This window comes from Drosophila simulans, chromosome 3R (genome assembly GCF_016746395.2).
Source record: "Drosophila simulans strain w501 chromosome 3R, Prin_Dsim_3.1, whole genome shotgun sequence".
Taxonomy (NCBI): Eukaryota; Metazoa; Arthropoda; class Insecta; order Diptera; family Drosophilidae; genus Drosophila; species Drosophila simulans.
Window position 1 is genome coordinate 21,352,720 of NC_052523.2, and position 19,839 is coordinate 21,372,558.

General features: G+C 42.6%; 3 protein-coding genes across 5 annotated transcripts; all 3 read left to right on the forward strand.

Moving 5' to 3' along the window:
* Positions 1–200: 200 nt before the first annotated feature.
* LOC6729548 (nuclear export mediator factor NEMF homolog) lies at positions 201–3,786 on the forward strand. Its single transcript, XM_016177508.3, has 5 exons — positions 201–469; positions 535–1,264; positions 1,337–2,214; positions 2,281–3,396; positions 3,455–3,786. Exons 1-5 carry the CDS (start codon positions 414–416, stop codon positions 3,651–3,653), a joined length of 2,979 nt encoding a protein of 992 aa, XP_016036219.1. The 5' UTR covers positions 201–413; the 3' UTR covers positions 3,654–3,786.
* A 107-nt stretch (positions 3,787–3,893) lies between these two features.
* On the forward strand, positions 3,894–9,330 carry LOC6729549. Of its 3 annotated transcripts, none has more exons than XM_039294413.2 (12): positions 3,894–4,403; positions 4,938–5,098; positions 5,184–5,545; positions 5,608–6,392; positions 6,454–6,620; positions 6,676–7,022; positions 7,087–7,248; positions 7,312–7,500; positions 7,569–7,698; positions 7,775–7,873; positions 7,934–8,084; positions 8,152–9,330. In XM_039294413.2, the coding sequence occupies exons 3-12, from the start codon at positions 5,187–5,189 to the stop codon at positions 8,280–8,282; spliced, it is 2,520 nt and encodes an 839-aa protein (XP_039150347.1). In that variant the 5' UTR covers positions 3,894–4,403; positions 4,938–5,098; positions 5,184–5,186; the 3' UTR covers positions 8,283–9,330. The 3 variants fall into 3 exon arrangements, with proteins under 3 accessions (XP_039150347.1, XP_044779417.1, XP_044779416.1); XM_044923482.1 differs by having other exon boundaries at positions 3,895–4,054; XM_044923481.1 differs by lacking the exon at positions 3,894–4,403 and adding an exon at positions 4,435–4,661.
* A 1,313-nt stretch (positions 9,331–10,643) lies between these two features.
* Positions 10,644–12,531, forward strand: LOC6729550 (protein distal antenna-related). The gene has a single exon (XM_002104822.4). It carries the CDS (start codon positions 10,824–10,826, stop codon positions 12,081–12,083), a length of 1,260 nt encoding a protein of 419 aa, XP_002104858.2. The 5' UTR covers positions 10,644–10,823; the 3' UTR covers positions 12,084–12,531.
* The last annotated feature ends 7,308 nt before the right edge of the window (positions 12,532–19,839 follow it).

The following is a 19,839-nucleotide window of genomic DNA, read 5'->3' on the forward strand; positions in this document are numbered from 1 at the left end:
ATGTTTCGATTTCCTATCGGAACGAAGTGGAATAGTCCACGTAAAGGGAAACAGCTGACTGAAACTTTATTAAATGTTTAATAGCTTATTAAGTATATCAAAGAAGCTGCCTACTCAATGCATAACACAATACAAATATTTAATACAATGTAATTATACAGCGAATTCATTCTAACAATCCGAATCGTCAACAGCATACAATCGATATATTTTGCTTAAAGTTTGTCCATCGCAATTTACACCGATACTTAATTTCACAAGTGAATAAAATTGTTATTATTCCCTACTACAGGAATTTAACTTATCTAACGTAGATAGCGAACTTGTGAATATTTAATGATAAGTTAGGTTGCTAGATAGATTCTTTTTTCTTCACTTTCCGTGTTGACATCGTCAACTTTTCATAAAGAACCATGAAGACACGTTTCAATACCTTCGATATAATCTGCGGAGTTGCTGAACTGCAAAAGTATGTAACAAATCCGGATAATCCCGATGCCCAGGAATAATGGCACATCTACATTTATATTCCAGGCTGGTCGGCTGGCGAGTGAATCAGATCTATGACGTGGATAACAAGACCTATCTCTTCCGGATGCAAGGGACCGGTGCGGTGGAGAAGGTCACTCTGCTGATAGAATCTGGTACAAGATTCCATACCACTAGGTTCGAATGGCCCAAGAACATGGCTCCGTCCGGTTTTAGCATGAAGTTGAGGAAGCACTTGAAGAACAAGCGCCTGGAAAAGGTTCAACAGATGGGCAGCGATCGTATTGTTGACTTTCAGTTCGGTACCGGCGATGCCGCCTACCATGTTATTTTGGAGCTCTACGATCGCGGTAATGTGATTCTCACCGACTACGAGCTGACCACGTTATATATTCTGCGTCCGCATACGGAGGGCGAGAACCTGCGCTTCGCCATGCGCGAGAAATATCCCGTGGAACGGGCCAAACAGCCCACGAAGGAACTCGAACCGGAAGCTCTGGTTAAGCTGTTGGAAAATGCCAGGAACGGCGACTATTTGCGACAGATTCTAACACCCAACTTGGACTGTGGTCCGGCAGTTATAGAGCATGTTCTTCTTTCACACGGCTTGGACAATCACGTAATCAAAAAGGAAACAACGGAGGAAACACCGGAGGCGGAGGACAAGCCGGAGAAGGGCGGTAAAAAGCAACGTAAGAAGCAACAAAATACGAAACTGGAACAGAAGCCATTTGATATGGTTAATGACCTGCCAATTCTTCAGCAGGCAGTAAAGGTAAGAACAATATCGTGGAAATAATTATTATTACATGCAAAAGTAAATAAAACGTTCTTTGCAATCTTTTAGGATGCTCAAGAGCTTATAGCTGAGGGAAATAGTGGAAAAGGTAAAGGCTACATTATTCAAGTTAAAGAGGAAAAGCCTGCAGAGAATGGAACGGTGGAGTTTTTCTTTAGAAACATCGAATTTCATCCCTACCTCTTTATTCAATTCAAAAACTTTGAAAAGGCCACATTTGAGTCCTTTATGGAAGCCGTTGATGAATTTTACTCTACGCAAGAGTCGCAAAAGATTGACATGAAAACGCTGCAGCAAGAGCGTGAGGCACTAAAAAAGCTGTCTAATGTCAAGAATGACCACGCAAAGCGTCTAGAGGAGTTGACAAAAGTCCAGGATGTGGACAGAAAGAAAGCAGAGCTTATTACGTCCAATCAAAGTCTGGTGGATAATGCGATTCGTGCTGTTCAGTCAGCTATTGCCAGTCAATTATCCTGGCCGGATATTCACGAGCTTGTAAAGGAGGCACAGGCAAATGGCGATGCTGTAGCTAGTTCCATAAAGCAGCTTAAACTGGAGACTAATCATATATCCCTTATGCTCAGCGATCCTTATGACAATGATGAAGACGACGATCTTAAGGCTCCAGAGGTTACTGTTGTGGATGTCGACTTGGCAATGTCCGCTTGGGCCAATGCCCGTCGATACTATGATATGAAACGTTCGGCTGCTCAAAAGGAAAAGAAAACTGTAGATGCTTCCCAAAAAGCTCTTAAGTCGGCCGAGCGCAAGACTCAGCAGACACTCAAGGAAGTAAGGACTATATCGAACATAGTAAAGGCACGGAAAGTTTTCTGGTTTGAAAAGTTTTACTGGTTCATCAGCTCTGAAAATTATTTGGTTATTGGAGGAAGAGATGCCCAGCAGAACGAGCTTATTGTTAAAAGGTTTGCGTTGATTGATTGCTTTCAATAGATCGAAGTATTTATAATTATGAAATGTTGTTATTTCAGATATATGCGTCCGAAAGACATTTATGTCCACGCTGAGATTCAAGGCGCCTCGAGTGTTATAATTCAAAATCCCACAGGAGAAGAAATACCTCCCAAAACGCTGCTGGAGGCAGGATCCATGGCTATTTCGTACAGTGTTGCTTGGGATGCCAAAGTGGTTACCAACTCGTACTGGGTAACAAGCGATCAGGTCAGCAAAACTGCACCAACTGGAGAGTACTTGGCAACGGGAAGCTTTATGATCAGAGGAAAGAAGAACTTCCTACCCTCCTGCCACCTGACCATGGGTCTAAGTTTACTTTTCAAGTTGGAGGATAGCTTCATTGAGCGCCATTTGGGAGAGCGTAAAGTTAGAAGCCTGGATGATGATCAAATAGATCCAAATGTTAAAGAAACCGAAGTTGAACATGATCTTTTGTCAGATAATGAAGACACTGATTTAAATACAAATCTATCGGAACCAAGCTCCAATACCGAAATTACAGCTTTTCCCAATACAGAAGTTAAGATTGAGCACGATACTGGTCGCATTACAGTCAGATCCGACTCCGTAAATCCAGAGATCGAAGAGACTAAAGAGAGTGAAGTTGTCCTAGACAAAATTTTGAAAAAAGCGGACGTTGAAGAAACGACCATTATTTTGGCTGCTCCAAGTCGGAAAAAGCAAGTAAGTGCCAAAAAGACCAAGGAAGACAAGGCACGGGCGAAACAGGAGGCTGCCAAGCAGGAAGTCGCTCCTGTGAGTACTGAACCCAAAAATCCATCCCAAGTTAAGAGAGGTCAGAAGGGAAAGCTCAAGAAAATGAAGCAAAAATACAAGGATCAAGATGATGAAGAGCGGGAAATTCGCATGATGATTCTCAAGTCATCGGGTAAGGAAAAGCCACAGGCCAGCGCCGATAAGGTGGTGGAGACAAGTGAGTCAACCAAGGAGTACGTGAAGCCAGAAAAAAGTGCAGCTCCCAAAAACCCAGTGGAACTGGACGATGCTGATGAAGTGCCCGTCGGTGGGGATGTGGATGTACTCAACAGTCTGACTGGACAGCCGCACGAAGGAGATGAGCTGCTGTTCGCGATTCCAGTCGTTGCCCCCTATCAGGCTTTGCAAAACTACAAGTAAGCTATACTAAAAGTTCGCATAAAATGTTTCATTCTAAATGTAATATCCTTTTAGGTTTAAAGTAAAGCTCACGCCAGGAACGGGAAAAAGAGGAAAGGCGGCGAAACTAGCACTTAATATCTTCGCAAAGGAGAAGAGCTGCAGTGCTCGTGAGAAGGACTTACTGAAAAGTATAAAGGAAGAGTCGTTGGCCAGGAATATACCAGGAAAGGTCAAGCTATCGGCCCCGCAACTTCAGAAGTATCACAAATAAGTAAATCAAATTTGTTGAGCCATAACTTATGGAAGTGTTAAAAATGCTTTAAAAAAGTAATGCCAGTTGATACAATAAAAGAGGATGTTTACGGAACTGAATATATACGTTGGTTCCTTATCAGAAAGATATATATATCTGTATATATTGATTTTGTTAACGGTTGAAATTGGCTCTTATCGATAGTCTTGTTGCTGGGCGAACTTTAAGCTGGGATTTTGGGGCGCATGCGCCTCATATGGGGCCCGAGTTTGCATGTGTTTGTTTACTTCGGTTGGCTGTGTTCGAAAGTGGTGTTGTATAAGTAGATATTTTGGTGCTAAGTCGCCTGTTTTGGCATTTTGTGTACTAAAAAGTTCGGGAACTTCTCGTCATCATTCGATTCGTCGTGAATCGCCACAGTAAAAATCTACACTAGCCTGAATAAAACAATTAATTCCTTCGGAGCCCGATGAAAAAGCAAACAAACCCGAAGGCAGCAAATCACAGAGCTCCTCGCAACCAAAGACAATACAGCGGAAAATGTATCTTTCGTGCGAAATCCGTGTAACACATTTTTTCCAACCCATCCGTTTGTGTGCCGTGGAGGATTTCGCCGATATGTAGATACATTTGGGCAAAGACGGAGTGCTTCCCAACGAAAGGAAACCATTGCGAAGGAATAAAATTAAAGTGCAGAGGCTATGGTTCGGTGAAAAACTATGGCCTTCAAAGTCCCACCCAGTTAGAAGGATATGAGCGTGTGTGTCTGTAAGTGTGTGTTAGTGTATGTGAATGTGTGTGTGTGTGTGTATGCATACATATGAAGGCATGTATTGATTAAGGACGCAGCACTTTTTTCTCAGCCGTGTGAGCTGAACTGAATTAACATACAGTGTTTACGTGCCTCCAATTATAAAGTTAAAAGTTATGCCCTCGCTGACATACTTGCAAGCACTCGAATTAGCATGACGTACAAAAAAGTGCCCATATTCGCATTCGCATTCGCACATATAGACCTTCGTGTAGGTATGTACGAGCATGTGTGTATACAGCATACCCTCTATTGCACCTGCTCGAAAAATCAAATATCAGAACTGAGGACCATTTTGTTATTTTAAAACAGAACATCAAGGCATACAGAAAGTGCATGCGATGGAAGCAAATGAAATAAATGTCTGTTTTTATGCAAAACGCTAACCTTATAAACGATGAAACTACTATCCCCCATCTAAAATATATTTTATCTAATTTATTTCTAAAATTTAAATAAACATTCTGAGTATGAATTTATGTACATTTCAGAAATGCCAACTGATAGCTAATATTTTGCTTATAATGGACTTTTGTGGAACATTCGCAACTGCCAGATAAAATGAGGGCTATCCTGATTGCTCAAGCGAACCCCGAAAAGGCGTCGACAGTAACTAATCATATTTGTTAGCAGCAGATATACTAAAACAGCAGTAAGATTCACTAAACTGACATTAAATAAATATGTATGTTTAATACAATATATTTTATCCGATAAATATTATTTGAATTTCGAAGAATATGGAGCCAAATCATTATTACTGCCGGAGCGCCATGCAGCAGAATCCCTCGACTTCCATTCCCCAACATGCGTCGAACAAACTCAACTATGGGATGAACGCTGGCCAGGATTATGTGACATGTAGCTCCGGCCAATCGCAATCGGGCTACAGCTCCAAGGACTTGGTTCCGCGCAGTGGGAACAGCAAAACGCTCGGCGGGAGTGGCAACATGGGGAGTCCGTACGGAGGATCTGTGTGCAGCAACAGTGGCCAATGCAGCAAGAATACTGCCAACGCTGGGAACTATATCAACATAATGACTGTTCCACTCGGAACACTGCAGTATAATCGAAAAAAGCTATCTACTCAAGACTACGAGTGCGTTTGCTATACCAACTTCAACGAATTTGTGCATTATTATACCCTTAAATACTTTTCAGATCGCATTTATATTACAACACTACGGATGTGAAGTGTCGCGATGATTACTATATAGCCAACAATGCCGCAGCAGCGATGCCGCAGCACCAAGCTCATCAACCGCAACAGCAGCACCTGCACCAGCAGTCGCATCAGCAGCCGCATCAGCACCAACATCAGCAGCATCAGCAGCAGCATCAGCAGCATCAGCAACACCAGCAACACCAACAGCACCAGCAACATCAGCAACATCTGCACCAGCAGCAGCAACAGGCAAACTTTCTCCACATCCAGCAGTCGCTACAACACAACCACCAACTGAGCCACCCAGAACCAATCCATCAGTTGCCCCAATTACAGGGCACGGTAGCCGATCCACCAGATGCCTTCGACAACTGTGCGATCTTCCCGAGCGCCGGCGGCAGCGGCAACGGAAGTGGACGCGTGGCAGCCACTCAAACCCATCAGAACCCATCCGGTGTGGTCACGTGCGACCAGCAGGTACCCGTGTCCCTGGGCTCGGTGAATATGCCGGTTCCACCAATCATGTATACAGTGCATCGTGTGGTGACCACAGCTCAGATCCAAACGGCAGTGGGCAGCACCTTCGCCTCGTCGGCCAGTGTGTCCAGTGTGGTCAGCACGGGCCAGAATGATGGTGACTGCCTGTCGCCGGCACAGGTGTCCTCCGCCATGGCCGCCTCTGGAAATGCTTCATGTCTGGGTGGACTACCCGACATGGGCGCCAACATGATGAGCAATGCAAGTGCACTTTGTCCCCTTTCCGACCTGAGGAGCCCATCCGGTAAGAGAAACTAAATTGCATTGTATAGTTTATGTTATTTGTTTATCTATAACATTTTTAGGAGTGCTCACCAATTCCTCATTCATGCCACAACATCACAAGTGCAACAACGGCAACGATGCCCAATCCAATCCCGCAATCCAAAAACGCCTGATGGCAACCAGCTCAACTTCGAACTTCGCGACTGCCGGCAAAGCTGCTTCCAATCTAACCCGTGCTCTTCAAAATGTAAGATACATTCCTTTCAATTTCAGCAACTTGAATGCGATTCTTTATTTCATAGGTAATCCCCACATGCGTCTATCTTATGTCCCGGGTGGCGGTGCACATGGAGATCGAGGGCACTGCCCAGTGTCCATCGCAAGTGATGTTGGCAGCCGCCTTGGGATGCGAGGAGCTGGGCATATCCAACAAGTTGCTGGCACAGAGCGTGTTCGGATTGTGGATGACAAGTGCTTTACTGGAGATGCAGCTGAAGGCCCACCACTGCCCCTACATAGTGCGAGTTGCGTGGCCCAATCTCCTCCAGAAGTTCAGCAACAGCAGTCCCAGTGATCGAAAGTTCGATGAGCCCATGATCGTTTTGAAGCGGAACGTCTTCTTCTCCAAGCGAGATGAGGAGAAAATAAAGTAATACTTATCCGTAACTTTAGATTAAGCCATTTTAAACTTAACACTATGATATCATTTTCAGGGATCATCGGATCTTGGAGCTCCTCTATGAAGAGGCCAGAAACAATGTGCTGACAGGCAGATATATCATGGAGCCCGTGCATTCGCTCATGTTGGGTGGCATTCAAGCGCGCATCGAACTGGGTCCTTACAACTCCCACACTCATACAATAGGATTCTTTCGGCAAGTCCTTCAACTAATGAAATACGCCAAGTACTAACTTTGTATGCTAATTCAATCATTTAGGGAAAACCAAGCTAGGTTCTTGCCTCCTCACGTGGCCAAGAGCTCCACTTGGCTGTGGCTACCGATCAGCCAGAAGAATTCTGCGGAGGTGAAGCTTCTGGAGCAATTCAAGCGGGTGCCCCAGACGGCCACCACACGAAAGTTGATGCGGAAATACCTGGAATTCTGCTGGGCTCTGCCGTTCTATGGGTATGCTTTCCATATATATATATATATACCAATATATATTTAAAAATTAATGATTTTTGGATTCACAGCGCTGCATATTTTCATGGCCAAATAGAACAACCTGTTAGGGGAATTATGGCACTGGTCAACCAGAAGGACATGGAGGTTTTGGTCGCTGTCAACGAGAGAGGGGTTTTCGTAATAGATCCGTACGAATGTGTAAGTTATATTTTAGCATAATAACTTATAGTTTTAATCCGCACTGTTTAATGACCCACCACCACTTTTGATGCAGACCCTCTTGCTGGGATTGCGATACGAGGATTTGTCGTGGGATTACGCAAAGCCAAGTGCAAGTGATGATCCCGAATGCCTCACTTGTATCTTCCTGCAGGTACTTCGCTGTGTTTTCGCTGTTATAAAAACAAGATCTTAGAATCATTTGTTTTTGCAGTTCGATGCCGTCGAGAACGGAATACAAGTGTCCAAACTGATGCAAATATTTTCAAAGCAAGCTGCCATGATAGACGCACTTATATCACATTTTACGGATCAAATCAGAAACAAAAAACAGGAGGGTAACACTCAAGAACCTTTTCACGATGGTAAGCCACGTAATTTAATTTTTACACTTAATATTTAAATCCAATTCTGATTACTACCCCTTTTCAGAGCCAAATCCTATTCAAAATAATGGAAATGGAGTCTTATGCAATAAGCTGTCTCGATTAACTTTGGCCACCTTCGATGAAGAGGGAGGTCGTTGCATTGGGCAAATGGGATCATTATCTATAAGCTATTAACATTTGTTACTAACGATAAAGTAAATTTAAGTTAAGGGGTGTTGAATAAAGTTCACGCATATATTCACGAATTGTTGATCGATTTCCATAAATATAGTCACAAGTAAATTTTTAGCAAACGGAATCTTCACACTCACAGTCATCTTCATAGTGCATTCCATTAACCTTAATTGTTTTCTAATTTTACAAAATGTCGGTGATCATTATTCGAATTTTAATGAATGGTACAATAAGTTACTTAAGACTTACACTAAGTTACAGAGTATATCGCTGAAGGCACTGGCAAACGAAGATTCCATTATATCCGCACCCATCACACATTTTATTTGCAGCCAAAGAGTTAATATTATTTATTTATTATTGAATTGGTTGCAATTATTGCATGTATTCCCATTGATGCCCCCGAATAGTTATCTCTTTTTAGTTTAAAGTTAAGATAAGGCATGCAGTATATATTAAGATATATACTTATATGGGTATGTGCATTTGACGTATGCGTTCAGAATTAGTTTAATAAGCCTTCGACTGAAACAAATTATGTATATAATAACAATAAAGTGTATGTACAAAATGTAAGGGCTAACTGCCAACATAGGTTATGTATATATTTAAATTTGTATGTATGTATAAATTGAGACTTAAAATAAATACCGTTTCCTCATATTTATACTGCAAATACTTATAAATCTAATGCAATTTGATTTTTTCCATTAAATCTGCACTTATTTTGATTTTTATTTATCTCAAAGCGGTATGTCAACAAATTGTTAATTTAACTTCATAATTACGATTTGTGTCCGCTTGCAATCGTTTATTTATTGTGTAGGTTCCATATTTGATTTAAAACAATCCATTAATTTTAAAATACAGTTTTGTGACAAATAAACTTGAAGGAAAATTGTTTAATAATAAATAATGATATAGTTATAACATACAGCAACACGGAAATTAATCAATACAAGTAGATGTAATCTAATAAATTATAGTTAATAGAAAATTTATTTAAATATGTGTAAATCAAACATAAATACTAAAGGCTACTTACTTTCTAAAATGTGTCTTTTAATAACACAATAAAAAAAGTATTAAAAAAGGGATGTGTGATTTTATTTAAGGACAATATTGAACGAATCAGCATTTTTAAAATAATAATTTTAAATTTTCGCAATTTATAATATGATTTGGTATATTTACCAGGCCGAAAGCTTTTATTGTTCTTCTTCTAGAATGTTGATAGTTTTCTTGAGGCTGAAAGCTTTTATTAGTTTTTCTTTAGTGGACGACGCAGACGCATTAATAGTTAAAACAAAAATAAAACGACGGGATTCATTGAGACTTTATAATCCATTTTAATAACAATAGCAGTGTTTGACGGCATATAGTTTTTTGGATTAAGGGGTAAAGTCAAATGATTAGAAAGGTGTTCCCACAAAGGTGTTGTGTACATACTTACGCTTTTAGTATACAGTCGTATTCAAATAATTAGAAGTGATCCATAAATAATATATTTATATAAATTACATAGTTTAATAAAGTTTAAAACAATTTTGTGTGCAAATAACCATTAGCAAAGAAGTATGCAAATTCTCCATATAAGGTATGTGCTATTCATTTATATTACTCCATGAGCACTTATACATATAAAATAAATATTTAAATATTGCCTAGGAAAACGCAGTGAATTCAAAACTTTCATTAGTAAGTTAGTCTGATCAGCTTTTAGACTATATATTTTCTATTTTCTTCCTAAGATAAGGGTGCAATGAAAATATTTACCACAAATAACGGACAAAGAGTACTCATGGAAATTAGTGCAAACACACAGATGGAGAGTGCAAATAATATAGAGTGGAATTGTGTTATTCTCGGTAGATTCGCGACCCAAAAGTGCAACCAGGTCCACGTCCGTATCAGATCCGCTCACGCACATGATGCGAGAAGGTTGGCCAAATACACGCACACACACTTTCGCAGGAGGGAATGTTTATGGGAGGTAAATAACTGGTTTTTATATAAACACACGGGCACACACGCACACACACGCAGCCACGTGCAGGAGCCGATTCGGAAATGTGCATCCTGCATGCTGAATATCTAGATCCACACACACATACGCAGCCCGCGAAGAGGGACGCGAATGATGGTCAGGACATCAAACCCGTTAAGAGAGCCGAACAGAGCGAATTTCGTGAGCAAGACATGAGTAACAAGTTGTTGCACGGGTGGGTGGTGGGTGCGCGCGAGAGAGAGAGAGAGAGAAAGGTGAGAGTGGCGCTTTGCTCCGATTGGTCGAGAAAAAGCGAGAAAAACGGCATGCCGTTCTCTTCGCCGCAAAATCATCGGCTCATCTCGGCGGTCGCCGTTCGCCTGTCGCCGTTCGCAGTTCGCAGCTCGCCTTTCGCGGAATCGGAATCACAATCACATCCTTCTGCGAGTTCGAGGAGTGCACACCGGTGGTCGCATCCGCATCCGCAAAGTCCGCGCTTCGAAACCGCTATCGTAATCGCAATCGCCATCGCCAGCGCAACCAGAAATAGAACCATGGATATCTCCGCCTACCAGCACATGAACATCCGGATGAGCACGCGCGGCAAGCGTCCTCTGAGGAACCTCACGCCCAACGACAAGGTGCGTGCCATCCAACGCATCCACAATGGTGAAACCAAGGCCAGTGTGTCGCGGGACATCGGAGTGCCGGAGTCCACGCTGCGTGGGTGGTGCAAGAACGAGCAGAAGCTGCGCTTCATGTGCCGCCAGCTGGGCCCCGATCACCTGGGACTCGACACGCCACCGGAAAAGCGCGCCAAGTTCGAGCTGCAGCTCCAGCTGCCACCAAAGTTCGTGGCACTGCCTCCAAACTACGAGGAGCTGGGCTTCGGAGCACTGCCCTACAGTCCAGCTGATTACCCAGTGCAAAATGAATCCCTGCTGGAGAAGCTGAGCCTTGTGGAATTTGTGAAAAAGAACGGCGGATTGCATCCGGAGGGTGCGCTGCATCCGGGTCAGGCCGGCGTGATGGACTACTCCAACAACATGCTGCACCAGCTGAACCTCCTGGCCCTGCTCAACTCCAAGCTCACCCCACAGACTGCCGATGTCCTGGTGGACGCACAACCCAAATCAGAGGACAACAAAGTGATTGATTCGCCCGCTGCCTCCGAGGATTACAGCAAAAACAATTACCCCTTGCTGAGTGTTAAGAACTGGGCCAAGGATCCGGCCAAGCGGGTGAACTCCGCCAATCAGCCGGAGCAAGTGAACGATAAGAACAACAATGCCCTGGAGGCCAACACTTCCGCACCACAAGCTCTGGCCACGGAGCAGGCGAAGACTCCCATGTTTCCGGACACCACAATGCCCCTACTGCCAGCACCCTTCCCGAATCCTGCGGATCTAGCGCCTGTGATAGCACCAGTGACTCCGGCCAACGCCCCGCCCACTGGAACCGATAACCAGGGAGCGGCTCTGCTCGACTGGTGCAAGCTCTTCAATGCCAGCTTGAACTTCCTGGCCTTCGCCGCGGCCGCAGCCTCCATGCAGCCCGGCGGCGGAGGACCTGGTGCACCCAGCTACAATCCCAACCAAATGGCCAGCGGCGGATCGGAGCCGGATCTCGAAACATATCCTTTCAACGAGGCGCTACTGAAGCGCCTGAGTCCACTGGCGCACAGTGAGGCCTCCAACGAAAGCTACTGCGACAGCGAGCCGGAGGATCTGTCCGTGCGCTCCTGCGCCTCCAAGGCGTCCAGCAGATCCCACACCCCCGACAAGAGCGTCGGGTCCAGCGACGCCGAACAGTAGACACCCTACATTATAGCATAGTTGTAGTTGTAGTTCATAGTGTAAATACCTCCATTTTTATTGTTATTAGCCACCTTTAGTATTAATGAAACTCGAATCATTTCGCAATGCAAATGCCATTTGTACTTATCAATTAACGTATTAATATCAATGCAACAGGTATTAATAGCTCAGCATACTATAGCTAGTATTAACTAGGAATATCGACTGTGTGACTACTTGTTTGAAAGCCAAATTCAATTCATCTACACGTATAATAACAAATACTAATTGTGTTAAGTAGCTTAATTAGTTGGCACATTTTGTCAGCCATTCCAATCGATTTGTTTTCGTACTGTGTAATCTGCGTAACTCTTCAATAAGCATATAAACTAATTACTAATGAAACGAATAAATATTTATTAACAAAACAAAATAAAATTCAAGTGTCAATCTCTCAAGATCAAAACTGGCATTTCTTTACTTGATGGGTTTTCAATTTCAGCGGTTAAAAAATGGGTCACTGTTTTACATATGAAGAAAATGAAAGTCTTTCCCAACGAAGGGCTCACCGAAAAACAGGATCGTTCTATATAATTAAAGTATTTAATTATAACAAAACTAAATTAATTCATGTGGTTTTTAATACATTAAAAACGTTCGCAAGTTAAATAAAACTTACAGGCATTTGCAAGAAGAACAAATAGTAAAACTACTATTACTTACTACTACTACTACTACTTAAACTACTTTTTGATTCATTATGCAAATTAAACACAAACCGATTGAATATTTTAGCTTGAAACAAATAAAAAACATATGCAAATGTAGTCTAATTTTGAATTTCCATCAGAAGGAACACTCTTTTACTTTTTTGCCATTTATTTTGTAGGAATAAATATTAAACTTGTAACGAATAATTGTATTTTCGCATGCAAATGAATACATGTATTTACTGAAGTGCCGAAGCACATTCCATATTCTATATATGATGAAAGGGTAGCATCATTATAGGTGCCATAGATGGAGGTCAGCAGTCAGCAGAGGAGTTGGGGTCCTGGCATCTGGGCTGTGCGTTAATGAGTCCTCCTCCTGTTTCCCTGCTCCTGGCGATTGGTGCCTGGAAAGCGTTTTCGGAGGCATCGGTCATGCCGAACACGAAAAAATGGCACCATGGCCAGAGGAGCTGCAAAAGAAGCAGAAGGAGCGGAAAGAGCAGCCGCCACGGATGGCCATCCAGCGGCATGAAGACGAATTATTGGTTCGCCTTTTGGAAAAATTAAATATCGCGTGTTGGTAATTTCCGCTTGGCTTCCCATTGCCGCTGCCATCGGGTGAAGTTGAGGCGAATTATTACGATGATTAGGCGACTGACAGTGCTCCCAGGCATCGGCATCCACATCCACATCCACATCCATATCCACATCCACGTCCATGTCCATGTCGACCATCCGGCCTGCCAGCCGTGATCTGTATGCATGTTTTGCTCCGCATTTCGCATTTCGCAACTCGCAGCCCGCAACTCGCATTTTCGCATTGCATGTGTTGTGCGCAGCGTTTTGTGGACATCTTCGTGGCATTCTGGTTTTGGTTCTGGGCGAGGATTAAATTACTCCAGCCAATCCCCTGGGCATATCGACGGATCCAGCCGCTGTCAATATTGTGTCGCCTCGTAACCCGCACGATCCGATGCGGATCCGATCGCGGCACTAGGACCAGCACACATCACACATCTCACACAAGTGCCCAAAATAAGTGGCCATACCCATGGACAGGTATTGTTTCTCTACCAGGAGGTAGAGTGCACTCTATGCATATGCAAAGGTCATTTGTGTTCGATTTATAGGTTCATATATACATCATATGAAATAGGAATGAGCAGTTCAAAACTAGTTATTATAGTTCATAAACTACTATTATTTCTGCTTCAAAAGTTTCGACTGACCAAAGAGGACAGGGATACATGTCCTTACATTTTGGGATGCAAGAAAGAAAAGGAGTATTTTGAGATACTGTTTAGGATCCCATTAGGACGCCTGCCTATATTAACATTTTAGTACCGCACTACTGAAAAGTTCAATGCACCCCCGATACCAAAGTGAAGCGCAGGATGACTGACATTCTTCCAGCATATGATTGACAATGGAAACGGGCCTGAAATTACCCGAAGAATCGAGGGATGGGGCTGCCCATATCGATACCACATCCGCACCGGTGGCCGATGGTTGAAAATGGCGAGGAATTTGCGTGAGCTTAATGCGCAGCCCGATCGACATTTTTGGAAGAGGCGCAGTTAATGTAAGGATAATCACAATATTTTAAACTTTACAGCAGCACATCAGCACACAAGGCACATTGCACACATGTGGACCGTGGTGCGCATATGCATTTTTGATTCCCGCCCAAAGCCCATGTAGCTCGAAGTCAATTTATTTGCTTTCTTATCCTCGCGTTTGAATAATTGGCTACCAAGTTACCTTTACGAGATCGAAGCGAACCTTCTGCATTTTGCGTGTGGAGCCTCCTCCTCGGGACTCGCTCGCATTCGGATCCCCATTCGCATTCACGTTCTCTAGCATGCATCAATTACAATCAGATTAGTTGCATGTGAGCAGGAACCCTTTGATGGAAAACGATCGCGCCAGATTAAGTCGCGAACCGATCCCAACCGAACGGTGGACTACTGACTGGCTGGCTGGCCATTCTTCTCCAGTCTCGGCACGAATCTCGGCATCCGCAGAGCTGGTGGATCAATTGAAGTGGCTGGACTGGAGTGAACTGGACTGGACAGTGTGTATTGGAGATCCATTAAACTTCTGGCACCAATTTGGCCAGCAAAAAGTGCTTATGGCTGTTAAGCCAGAACTGGAGGTTCGTTTACTGGCTTTCGGGTCAGAATTCATAATGATCTTAACCTAGATTTTAAAATGCAGTCAATAGAACACAAAATGTTTTGCGGAAGGGAATATAGGAAAGAGGATAAAGAAAAAATAGTCGAAATGTAAAGTTATAAACCTTTATGACAATTTTTAGTCATTCTTAACAATTTTCGTTAAAAAAAAATGATATTTTATGGCCACAAAATTGTAAATAATGGTCCAAATGTAGAAAGTCATATATCGTTGAACTCGTAATTAAATTCCCAATCGATTTGCGTTCCAGTTTAAAAGTTTTATTTTTTGACATTTTTTGCTAAATTTTGTGATGTTACCCCTTACAAAAAATGCAAAATTTGGCAAAAATTAATTTTTGCGAAATTCCTCAAAAAGTGATCAGGGTCGTTACTACTGGTAATTACCTGCAGAAAACAGTTAAAATCTTGAGTTTATGACTATTTATAGCGAAGTTATGATAAAAACCCTCTTAATAAGCATAGAAGTTTTTAACAAAGATGTTTTTCTCTAGTTTTTCCCATATATGAATTATAGTGTGTATATACAGTAAACATAGTTTTAAGGACACATAACCTTAAAGCTGTTTAATGTTTTAAAAGATAACTTATTTAGATTTCTTATTTCAGTTATTATCCATTCACTCAATATTGCACTTTAAGCGACTTTGCCCTTAATTTGCGCCTTACAATAACGTAAAATATAGGCTCGACGGGCCAGAATTACTTTTGAGTTTTCATCTCGAGCCTTGTAAATAAGTAACAAGGATTTGTGTACTTTTGTAACGAATTGCGCTTTGCAGATACTGCATAATTTTGGCTCGGGATGATAATGATGATGAATACAACTTTTGGTATAAATTGCAATTTATTGTGTCTTGTGGTGAAAAAAAAATGTGTTTTTGTTTCAATAGTTATTTTTTTGCGCTCCTCATTCGGCATTGTTCTCCTCTTTTCTCCTTTTGTCCTTGTGAACATCAAAGCTGAACCGGAGACTTTGTCATCAGCCTTCTCTTTGGCTTTTTGTTTCTGCCAACCGGTTCGCGTCCTGGCGTTATTCTTGAAAAAGTTCTGATTTAACACTGGGAAATGATTAGAAATTTATGTGCTTAATGTAATATATTATAATGAACGAACTAGCAAGTGAAACTAATAGTTTTTCATATAATTTATTTTTATGAGAGGAGGATCAGATTGTTTGACGATTAGAATAAACCCTCGAGGAATTGAGTCCCATCAAGATGATATTGGTCAACTGTGAAATTTGAAATGAGCAAAAGTTTGTTGTCCCAAGAATCACGATTAGTACAATATTTTGATTGCTACCTGAAGGATGTTGTGAAAGCATCCTTGGAAGTGCCACTGCATTCAGTAGAGCAACTTATCGCAACCACGATGTGAAATGCCGGAAGGGTATTCATCCCCTTTGATTAGCGCGTGTAAGTCGGAAAGGCTGGTTTGTTTTGTCCTGTTCTTGTTATGTTCCGTTCGGTGCTCCTCTGTTGAGCGGACCGATGTCATCCTGAGAAAGGACATCCTAATGAATATGTCATTGTGCGCGATAAAGTTTTCACTTTATTGTCAGAATTGTCTCGTTATTAACACGAGTTGAGTTGATCGAAACGTGGAATGTGCGGTGATAAGAGGCTTAGGTTTGGGCCAAGGGATTCCCAAGACTAACGAATTGGCGCATTCGCATTGTTTCCAGCGACATGCAGCTACTTGATTTCTGAAAACGAAAAAAAACCCAAACCGGATTTCAGTTGGCTTTCTGGGCTTATTATGTTGCATACATTCTGACACGCAAAGGCCTCTTTTTTACTTTGAAGCCCAAAAGGCAAACCATGACCGCAAAAAATCTTTGGCGAAATCAGTTCCAAATCGCTACGTCCTGTTTTTGTAAGAAGATATTAATGATATTAACGGTGAAAACTGAGTCAAAGTACCAAAAGATACAATTATTGAAATGCCTATCTCACTATAGTATATAGTATCAAGAATATGTATCTTGTATCTAGCACTTTTCTATAACTATCTAGAAAGGAAAAGCAAGCCTTCGGTCGTAACAAGCTGACCTCTGACCTTATTTATATTAACAAACAGAAAGAGGAAAAAACCCGTATGTCCCATAAGCCATTTAGTGTTTGCATATAGAAAACAAACTCTTTATTTAGCATTCAAATCGGTGGGCTAGGAAGACACGGTCCGATTTGTGATGTTTATGTAACCCTTATTCTTGTCTGTGGTAAGAGTGGAAATTATCACGGCGCCTCAATGCAAAACTGGATTAAAGGTCGCCGGACCTTGGGTCCTGTCAACGTTGCTGCCATCGTCAATAAATCAGCCAGTTGAAAATTCCGTTACAGGACACGGGATTCGTGAGAAAACGTCGTATAATTTCCCAAAGCCAAGCTGTTTTTCTTATCCACATCTATCCCGATGTCCGGCCAAATGACAGTAGGGCATTGGAATTCTAATCGAAATACCGGTTGGGCGAACCACTACCATCTAACACCATATGTGCAATTACTTGTTCCGCACCAAAACGAACCGATGTCCCGGGAACGGGTTCCCATAACCGTGGATGCACGGACGGATGGCCGGATATGAATATTAAGCAGCCGTGTGGGTATTTATCTAATCTTAACAAATGACTTGATGTCTTCGTCACCGCTGTTAACCGTGCAGAACATGCAAATAAAGTTTTTACGCCGAGGTATTTATCTGGCGGGAATTAGTGTCAAACTTTTTGGTCCGCAGTCCTGACAAATGTCACATGCCCACCAGGATAGCTGATTCCAGGACGAATTTGCAGCGCCTCCAGTTTGACACCTTGACTGGTGAGTTTATATAAATATGTATCCTTAAGGCAAGATAGTACTAATTGGTTATTTAAGCCATATAAATAGAGTATTTCAACTAAAAACTATAATAATTAAATGTTTTTAGTGCAATTAATTTCTAAATCGACATCTTTTCTTTCCCTTATAGACGTGCACCGGAATCTGTGACAAATCCAAGGGTATGCAGCCCACGTAAGAACTTCAGGGGTTAGTTTCGCCACTGTCCATAGGAAACTGAAATACCTAATGAGTTCTGGCACTTTTTAACGACCAACATTGTATTCCTCCACAGTCGTTATTATAATAACGAAACACACACACAGTTATCCACGGATAAGTATATAGATATATACTCCATATATCCTGTCATGTAAGCCCGATATGTGTGTGAGTGGGCCTATATGGCATACTAAATGTGGGCACTAAGCCCAGCGGTCGAGCGTGGGGTGGGGGGCATAAAAAACAAACCCCTTCACTTGTTGTTAAACAAACTCTTGCGATTTCTATTTTTCATCGCCGGGACCGGTCGGTCGGTCGGTCGGCCGGTCACTCTCACTACTCGAAAAGTGGTGCCGCAGATGGCTCTGGTCCGCCTCCAAAGTGGACAGAATTTAACGTTCCAGAGACTCGTTTAATAATTGCTCAGAGTGCGTGCGGTTTGGGATGGAGAGTTGGCGGGCTGCTCAGATGCTGGGATGTTGGGATGGGGGTCGAATTGGGTCTACGTCAACCGTGTCGCTAGGCCTGTCGTACGGGACAGGCCCGCAACGGGCTGTGGACTTAACCGGACCCGGGACGAACCGGACAGGACCACTAACCCATACCCTTGGCCGTACCGTGGTGGACCGTCCGTTCAGGACCTTCCCGGGACCTTTCCCTGGACCGCTGGCAGTTGAAATTTGTGATAGATGCGGTTTGCGGAGGCTGGGCGATGGGGCGCGAGGTGTGGCACACACACACACACACTCGTAGTAGCACACAACTACACACTCGCAGAGACACACGGACAGGCGAGTGGACAGGACCTTTTGTAGCCTTAACCCCTAAGTGTCCAGAAAAGGGATGAAACGGCTGAAAAATGCTTACGCCGGGTTTCGAAAATGTTATTACGAATATATTATGCGCACATACCAACATAGGCCAACATACATACATAAGTAAACTTTTACTTTTGTACATATGTATAGGTACAGACAAACCTTGGTTATATATTCAAAATTATATGTGTTACAAGCGCGTGCACATAGTTTCTGCCACATGGCCGCAGATTATGTATACCTTTGGATATATTTATATACAAATATATATTCTAGTGTCCGGCAGCGGTCAACAGATTTGGATGGCTGGCACAGCCTACGAATGTCCTGAAATGAGGTTATTACGGTGGACACCAGGGGCCGGTGATAAAGGCGTGAGTCCATTTACCCCGGCCACAAGAACCCTTTTGTTTAGTTACCTCGACGCCCAGGACGAAATTGGGGCTAGTAGTGTTGGCCGTAAAGTGCTCAGTGGCGAATTAAAAATTGACATACTTATACATTTTACAGCTTACACGTGGCGATAAAAGATGTCCATCTGGATCCACACCATGCCGTCATCCATTCCATTGTTTTTTCTTTTCCACTTGCTTGAGGGGAGGAAGGACAACTCCAGTTTGCAGTTCATTCATATGCGACTTCCATTTCCGATTTGTTCTCAATAAAAGTGAAAAAGAGTGCGGAGCACACATATGCACACATATATCCTTCGGTCTGGTCGCAAATTTAATAACACTTGCATAAAGAAATTTCCAAGTCACGAAATTGCTGTGCGACCTTGTGAACTTTGGTCTTAAAAAAGAATTTAACTGATGCCAGACGTTTAAGGAAAGTTTTACTTTAGTTTAGTATCATTGAGCCAAGGAGTCTAGCCAAGAACTTTGCCCAACAAGTGGGACAAAGAGTCAATTTAACCTGTCATTACAAAAACATTCTCGAGAAGATTTCTTTGAGCTGGCCAATTGGCTACAAAGTCAATGGAAGTCGCATTATAGCTCTTAATTACC